Source organism: Vulpes lagopus, chromosome 6, assembly GCF_018345385.1.
Source record: "Vulpes lagopus strain Blue_001 chromosome 6, ASM1834538v1, whole genome shotgun sequence".
NCBI classification, from domain to species: Eukaryota; Metazoa; Chordata; class Mammalia; order Carnivora; family Canidae; genus Vulpes; species Vulpes lagopus.
The window spans coordinates 74748210-74757615 of record NC_054829.1 but is presented as its reverse complement, the minus strand read 5'-3'; the positions used below and the strand labels follow the sequence as shown (position 1 = coordinate 74757615).

Here is a 9406-nt window from a genome sequence, read left to right as displayed (position 1 = left end):
GAACAAACCAATAACCAGTGAGGAGACTGAAACAGTTATCAAAAATTCCAAAGAAATCATAAGGCTAGATGGCTTTCCAGGTGAATTCTACCAAACATTTAAAGAAAACACATTTCCTCTTCTACTAAATCTGATTGAAAGGATGGCAAGGGAATGCATACTTCCGAACACTTTCTATGAGACCAGCATTATCAGGGTCCCCAAATGAAACAAAGTCCCCCCCCCAAAATAAGTAGAAATATAGACCAATATGCCTATGAACATGGATGCAAAAATTCTCTCCAAAATTTTAGCAAATGGAATATAACAGTACATCCATTATTCACCAGGACAAAGTGGGAATACCCCCGTGTGCTAGGATGATTCAACATTCATGAAACAATCAATGGGATAGATCATATCAACAAAAGAATGAAACAAGAAACATGATCTCAATAGATGCAGAGAAAGGAGTTGAGAAAGTACAGCATCCATTTGTGATCGAAACTCTTCAGTGTAGGATTACAGTGAGCATTCCTCAGGATCCTAAAAGCCATCTATGAAGAGCTCACAGGAAATAGCATACCAATGGGGAGAAACTGAGAGCCTTTCTTCTTAGATAAAAAAGAGAGTGGTGTCAATTTTCACGATTGTTTTTTTAAATAAATTAATTTTTATTGGTGTTCAATTTACCAACATAGAGAATAACACCCAGTGCTCATCCCGTCAAGTGTCCCCCACAGGGCCCGTCACCCATTCACCTCCACCCTCCCCCTTCTCCCCTTCCACCAGCCCAAGTTCATTTCCCAGAGTTAGGAGTCTTTATGTTCTGTCTCCCTTCCTGATGTTTCCCACACATTTCTTCTCCCTTCCTTTATATTCTCTTTCACTATTATTTATATTCCCCAAATGAATGAGAACATACACTGTTTGTCCTTCTCTGATTGACTTACTTCATTCAGCATAATACATTCAACATAGTACCAGAAGTCCTGGTCTCAGAAATCAGATGATCAAAAAAAAAAAAAAAAAAGGTGGGCTCCCAAATTGTGAAAGAAAAAGTCAAACTCTTCCTCTTTGCAGATGACATGATATTGTACATAGAAAACCCAAGAGACTCCACCCCAAGATTGGTGGAAATCATGCAGCAATTCACCAATGTGGCAGGATACAAAATCAATGCCCAGAAATCAGTGGCATTTCTATACACTAACAACGTGACTGAAAAAAGAGCAATTAAGGAATCAACCCCATTTGCAATTGCACCCGAAACTATAAGATACTTAGGAATAAACCTAACCAAGGTTGTAAAGTATCTATACCCAAAAAACTACAGAACACTTCTGAAATAAATTGAGGAAGACACAAAGAGATGGAAAAATATTCCCTACTTATGGGTTGGAAGAATTAATATTGTGAAAATGTCAATGCTACCCAGGGCAATACACACATTTAATGCAACCCCCATGAAAATAGCATGGACTTTCTTCAGACAGTGGGAAAAATTATATTAAGATTTGTGTGGAATCAGAAAAGACCTTTAATAGACAGAGGAATTTTGAAAATGATAACCAGCGCCGGTGGCATCACAATACCAATTTCAAGTTGTACTACAAAACTATGAACATCAAGACAGTGCAGTACAGTCTTGATGTTCTTGTACAAAAACAGACACATAGATCTGTACAAAACATAGTTCTGTACAAAAGCAGACATAGATCAATGGAACAGAACAGACAACTCAGAAATGGAAGCTCAACTCCATGGTCAACTAATATTTGACAAAGCAGGAAAGACCATCCCCTTGAAAAAGGACAGTCTCTTCAATAGTTGCTGCTTTGAAAAAAAAAAAAGTTGCTGCTTTGGAAATTGGACAGCCATGTGTAGAAGAATGAAACTAGAACATTGTATTAACACACATAAAGAAAAACTCAAACTAGTTGAGAGATCGAAATGTGAGACAAAGTCTATCAAAATCCTAGAGGAGAACACAGGCAACACTCTTTGGGACCTGAGCACCGAAATTTCTTGCAAGCTACTTCTATGAAGACAATCGGAGACGGACAAACATTATATGGTCTCATTCATTCGGGGAATATAAAAAATAGTGAAAGGGAATAAAGGGGAAAGGAGAAAAAATGAGTGGGAAATATCAGAAAGAGAGACAGAACATAAAGGACTCCTAACTCAGGGAAAAGAACGAGGGGTGGTGGAAGAGGAGGTGGACAGGGGGTGGGGGTGACTGAGTGACGGGCACTGAGGTGGGCACTTGATGGGATGAGCACTGGGTGTTATTCTAATCTCTGGCAAATTGAACACCAATAAAAAATAAATTTATTAAAAAATAAATCTGCCCTATGACCCAGCAATTGCACTGCTGAGGATTTACCCCAGAGATATAGATGCAATGAAATGCCGGGACACCTCCTCCCCAATATTTCTAGCAGCAATGTCCACAATCACCAAACTGTGGAAGGAGCCTCAGTGTCCATTGAAAGATCAATGGATAGAGAAGCTGTGGTCTGTGTATACAATGGAATATTACTCAGCCATTAGAAACGATGAATACCCACCATTTGCTTCAATGTGGATGGAACTGGAGGGTATTAGGCTTTTGAAGTAAGTCGGTGGGAGAAGGACAAACGTTATATGGTCTCATTTTGTGGGGGAAAATAAAAGATAGTTTAAGGGAATAAAGGGAAAAGGAGGGAAAATGAGTGGGAAATATCAGACAGGGAGATGAAATATTAGAGGCTCCTGTCTAGGCAATGAAAAAGGGGTAGTGGAAGGCAAGGTAGGCAGGGGTGGGTGTGACTGGATGATGGACACTTGATAGGATGAGCACTGAGTGATTTGCTATATGTTGGCAAATCTAACTCCAATAAAAATATACAAGAACTAGGGATGGTGGAAGGGGAGGATGGCAGGGGGTCGGGGTGAATTGGTGATGGGCACTGAGAGGGGCACTTGAGAAGATGAGCACTGGTTTTTATTCTGTATGTTGGAAAATTGAACACCAATAAAAAAATAAATTTATTAAAAATATACAAGAAAAAAGTGAAAGGATAAAAAAATATTTCACAAAGATACCCAACTTAAATAGAACCAAAAATAAAAATTTAGTATTAATTAGCAATGGGAGATAAAATACCATACTAAAAATGAGGTTTTGGATGAAAGCCTTTTTAAAAGACAAACAGAAATGAAAAGATAACACTACTCACAGAATAGAACTTCATATTTCGACAGTGACATCTGCAAAAGTGATCTGTAAAGGTAATGCAATCTTTTCTATTAAATTGTTAGCATCAAATTGTAGGCAAGAGCTGAAGATATAGTCAGAGGACATGCAAATAGGGCCCTCCCTCCACTGATTAAAACAGCCCAGCCCTGTCCCTGAAGCTGGGAGAGGAGCCCCAGCCACAGGATCCCAAGGTGAAGGCATTCAGTGATCTGGACAGAACACACACATCTCACCATGGAATCTGTTCTCTGCTGGGTTTCCCTTTTTGCAATTTTAAAAGGTAATTCATGGAGAACAAGGGACTTTGACTATATGATAGGAGGTGAATTAGAGAAATGGGATGTGGGACAATTTCCTGACCAGGAGGTCTTGTGTCTGCAGGTGTCCAGGGTGAGGTGCAGTTGGGGGAGTCTGGGGGAGACCTGGTGAAGCCTGGGCGGTCCCTGAGACTCTCCTGTGTAGCCTCTGGATTCACCTTCAGTAGTTACCACATGAGCTGGGTCCACCAGGCTCCAGGGAAGGGGCTGCAGTGGGTCTCACGGATTATCAGTGATGGAAGTAGCACCTACTACGCAGACGCTGTGAAGGGCCAATTCACCATCTCCAGAGACAATGCCAAGAAGACGCTGTATCTGCAGATGAACAGCCTGAGAACCGAGGACACGGCCGTGTATTACTGTGGAAAGCACACAGTGAGGCAACCTCAGCATGAACGCAGACACAATCCTCTCTGTAGAATGGGATTAGGACCACCAGGGGGTGCACACTCCTCACCACTTCTGTCTTGAAGGCCCAGGAGCAGGTGCAGATGAAGTTTCTGGGCCGGTTTTCTATCAGGGTGTGGAGCTTCCTCCACATGGAACAGTTTCCCCCAGGGAGCCATCTTGGCAGATGATCAGTGCATAGCTATCCAGTCTCTCATTTAGAAGCTGCATTTGATAGGAAAACAAATATTATGTACAAATGACAAAGTTTCTTACAGTTGCTATTTCCCTAAATACCAATAAATTCCAAATATCTCCATATCTATATCTATCTATATCTATATCTATCTATCATCTATCTATCTATATCTATATCTATATCTATCTATATCTATATCTATATCATCTATATCATCTATATCTATCTATATATAAACTATATACTTACTGGAGCTGCACCTGCACACTTTATGCATCACACGACCAACAAGGTCAAGGAGATTTTTGGTAGAAGCAGCATTAAATGAATGGCAGACATGAGGTTACAAATGCATCAGCTATCTAAAGCAAAAGAAAGACTCCTGGTGGGGTCACTATCTTGCACCCTCCTCACTGCATCAATGTCAGTGACAGCCTTGGAACGAAGTGAGTCCCCCACTAGGATATGCTGTTGATGTGAAGTCTGAGGATCATGAACACACACACACAGAGACAAGAGTATAAAAACTTGATTACCTTCACCGTCGTGTCTGTTCAGAGCAGGACAGTCCTCTCATCAGATCATAACTGCTTAGATGGAGCTAGAGAAGGACACTGGCTTGGGGTGTGTGTTAAGGGTCAATGGTGGGGACGAGGTCTTGCTCCATGAGGGGCTTGTGTGGATTCAGTGCTCCACCTGCATCAATGGAGGGAATTCAATGGTTCCTGCTGGATTTCCCATGGGTGGGCCAGGAAGAGAAGACGGGTGATTGGAGATCAAGGAGCTTGTACGTAAGACTCAAAAATATGGTGTGATGACAAATTCAACTAAACAATTATAAAAACTGAGAGAACAAAGGTGGAGGAGGACCTGCACCTGCAGGGAATAACTCTTGGATCCTTCAGGTGCTGATATCAGCTCAGTGTGTGTGACCTCTACCATCCCCATGTTGAAACCAAATGTCCATGCGATGGGAGGAGGAAGTAGGACCTTAGGGGAGCAGTTAGGTCAGGAGGTGCAGCCTCATTATGGGATCAGGAAACTTATGCACAGGCCTGGGATATCTCCTTGCCCCCTTGCCCATGTGAGGTGACAGCAAAGGACAGGATAGGACGGTGATGCTCTCCAGACACCACGTGTGCCTGCACCTGGACCTCAAACTTCCTAGACTCCAGAGCTCTGAGAAGCAGAGTCTGTTGTTTAATCCACCCAGTCTGGGAATGCGGTGACATCACCCAGACTCACTAAAAGAGGGTCCCATCACTTTTTTGTCCTTTACAACCTGTTCCCAGGAAAACACTCAGGTTATGTCAAAATAGAGCAGGAAAACCACACCTGGAATCACTGTCCTCAACCAACTTCCATTCTCCTGTCCTTAGTAGCTGTGCATCACATGGGTGCCGCACATTCTTCCTACAACCCTGGGTTTCTTTAGACCAATTAATATCCTGGGATTCCTCCCTGTTTACCACCTAAGCACATTTAGCCCAGGCACATCCCCATGGAAGCAGACATCTGAAATTCTCAGATTTCCATGTCTGCTGTGAGTAAAACTTTGCAGAAAATTCGGGAAGCAACCTCGCTCCTACCCTCATCGCCACAGCTATATCTCACATGACAATATTCACACATCCTATGTCCAAAAGGTGGCCGATTTGTTATGTGTGGACTAGTAGTTTCTGTTCTCTCAGACCTCTAAGTGATTTCATGGGTGATCAGAATGTTTCAATAAGTGTCTATCACATTCCACAACGAGAAAAGCTCAGGATCACTGATCCAGCATTTTTTTAACTCCTCCTTCCCAGTGCTGTTATAGGAAAGACTGTGTGGGAAATTCCTTCTGCTTTATATGGTGAAGATCAGATGGGGACTCTGAAATTTTATGTCAAAACCACCTAAACTTACTTTCTTTCAAACTCTTATCTCAGTCCTGTGGATTCATTTTGTGTTTGAGCGTATGTTGTACAATCATTATATTATTTTGCAGTAAGTAATGCTGATATATGTGGTCCATGCACATATTCTCACTAATGAGTGTCATAGAGAGGAAAGCACCTCTCAACATGTGACACAGACTTCGGTCATGAAGTCAGGCTTCCTCCCCAAGGACAAGAATTGCAGGGACATTATTATCACAACTCTGTGTCTTCATGCCATTGGTTCATGCCATTGTAGATGCACTATGGATGGGAAAGGCTGCTGGCACTCTCCCTGATGCACAGGATCCAGTCAGGGTTGGAGAAAGCAGGATCTGGAGGCAGAACATAAGTTCTGTCTCATTTGGCAGGGTCAAAGGGACTGATCTGAGAAGCACAAACTTTAGGTGGATTAGAGCTGCAAAGTTAAATTTAATTCCTCCATCTCATCATTTTCTCTAAGTCTCACTCTTCCTCTATATGTTAGAAAAGCAAGTTACAGGTCCTGCTCCAGAATAACAGCTTTATGAAGAAGAGGTCACATAGGGTCCAGGGCCTGGGGCTTCTGCAGTGTGTGCTGTGTGAACCGCGGTGTCCTGATTTGGTGACTCTTTCCATCAGGCCTCACATCTTCAGAAACTCTCCCTGTCCGCTGTGGTCAGTGCGTGGTCCTTGCTCAGATTGTGGTGGGTTTTGACAGGATGTGCTCTGCTCTGCTTGTTAAGTTACAACTGATCCCACATCCACTAGAACTGAGGCCCTGCAGGATTCTCTGGTCACGAGATGTGGGTGGGTAGGGGTGCCACTGCTCCAGTAAACAATATGGTGGTGCCTCAAAAAGGTAAAAGTACACCTACCCTGTTGTCCAGCAACTGCTCTATTCAGCATTTACCATAAGACTACAAAACTACTAATTTTAAAGGAATATATTCACCTCAGTATTTTCAGCACTATTGTCTGCATTAGCCAAAACATGGAAATCATGCATAAATATAATGAAATCTAACCATATGCAAGTATGGCGATGGAGGTAAGAAGTTTAAAGCTATGTGACATGAGTTAGTCAGAAAAAGACAAATACTGTACAATTTCAGTCATATATTGAATTTAAGGAAAAAATCAAAGGAACAAAAGGGGAAAAATTGATCCAAAGACCAAAAAAGAGTCTCTTCATTATAGAGATTAAACTGGTGGTTATTACATGGAGGTAAGTGGAGCCGGGTGACATATCAGATGGGGATTCGGAAGTGCACGTGTCCTGATGGACACTGGACGATGAATGGGAATGATCAATCACTGTATAGCACACCAGAAATGAATGTTACACTGGATGTCATCTCTATTTTAATTGATGTAAAATTTTAAAATAACTACACCTTGAATTTTATTTATCCTCCTGAATTTCATAGCATAATACAGGAGGCTTTTTCCATGAAACAAATCTGACGTTAATCATAGATTTGCTCATTTCCACTTCTCTGATGCTGAAATTGAATAATTAATCAAGAATGCAAATTCCTACTTATCTTCTAAAGAGTGTCTTACTGAGAAATAGAATAATTCCTTGGTTTTTAAGACTTGTTTTCCATTTTGAGAGTGGCTTACGTTTTTTAAAATTGTGGATTTGGAATATCCTCATGGTTTAAATTCCCCTTAATTGTCCTGCTGCATATTTGCTTCTTACAAGCAGATAGAAGAGAATATAGCACCTTTTAAACATTAACATATCATCTTTATCTCTACTCAACTCAATTATATCAATAAACCTGGAAGCTCTTGCAAAGGTCCAGAGTCTGTCCTACCAGGGATACGACTCTGGTTAATTCCTGAGGTTGTGACCTTGGAAGGGCTGACCCACATGTCCATGCTGTGGAAGCAATGAGGCTCATTTGGAGGCAGTTCAAGGTGAAATCATGTGGTACATATGCTTAACACTACTGTGTTTTACCCTTCAAGAATTGTAAGATTCTGAATATGTGATCTATGTAAAATAAAAATACAAGCATTTGCAACAACAGACAGAGAAATTTCCATGATGGTAATTTTTTTTTAAGATTTCAGAATAATTTAATGATTGTTCTGCACTCACATAGAAAGGGAGAAATTATGCTTCAAAAGGTCATAACCATTGGGTTCTAGGCCTCAGGTTTTGGCATGTGTCAAATTTATTACTAACAGGTAGAGGACATTAATTACGTAAAATGTATTGGCTATCACTATGGTGCCACGTGTGCTGGACTTTGAAACATAGCTGCCATCTATGCCCACACCTCATGGGCAGCCTATCCAGACTAATAGTCTCCCACATCCTGCCTGTGAGGGGTAATCCTGAGCTCCTCAAACAGGCTAGTTCACACAGGGTGCTGCTCCATCTGCACGAATCACGGAAAGTGTCAGCTGGCATTCCTGTGCACCTCCCATTCCTCTGTAGGGAACAATATCAAGCTTGAGGACACCTGTTTACCAGGAGCTGTACCCTGGTCTTCACCACCTGACACCACCTGTGGATCCCAGCATTGGCTCCTTGGGTGAATTCTAGACCAATGGCAATCTCACCAGTGAATCACACTGAGAATAGTTGGGAACAAGTGTGCTCATCATATCAGACATTAGCTGCAACAGAAGAGGATCTTCATTTTCACTGTCAGATGATAGAACAGAGATTTATATGGAATATATGGGAGTATGTCCCAGGAAGGACTCTTCCAAGGAGAAGAAGTTCCCTACACCTTACTGACCAGAAACTACATTTCCCATCCAATAGAACCTATGATGATACAACACCTGGAGGGAAAGACCTCACAAGCTTGAGGACACCAAGTAGATGGCAGGAACCCTGTGATACCTCAGGTGAGGGACCTTCTGTGGACGCTCCTTGCTCTCATCACAGTCAGCCTGAGTATAGTCATGGGTTCTGTTTGGAAATCCTTGAACTGAGTATGTAGAGCTGTCTCCAAACTCCACTGAGAGGTTTCCCAAATGATCCCATCAGAGCTGCAGAGAACCACGTGCACACCGGTCTCAGGTGGCAATGACACCTTTAGTAAGCAGCTTTCCTTGTTACTGCAAATTATCTCTCTGTCTCGTGGGGTTTTCCATCCATCCACATCCATCCATCAGGGTTTACTTAGACACACGAACAAGAAGGAGACCTGGATTTTATACAGGAAACTGGCTGCACCTGATCAGGAGGGTTTCCTTGCTCAGTTCACAGATCCACTCACAGATGTGGGGTCTTCAATCCCCCATATCTAGAGTCATGAGGTGAACAGAGAGTGAATGCCACTCTCTCTCTCTCTCATGTCCAGATCCAGACTCGTGCTCATAGTGGTAATATGAAATTCTCTAAAATTATCAAACATGT

The 9406-nt window shown here is 42.0% G+C and overlaps 1 gene segment (V, D, J or C); it reads left to right on the top strand.

Moving 5' to 3' along the window:
- The first annotated feature begins 3427 nt into the window (after positions 1–3427).
- Positions 3428–4011, top strand: LOC121492620. The segment is given in 2 exon segments: positions 3428–3503; positions 3605–4011. Coding segments are annotated over 2 exon segments (453 nt in total).
- The last annotated feature ends 5395 nt before the right edge of the window (positions 4012–9406 follow it).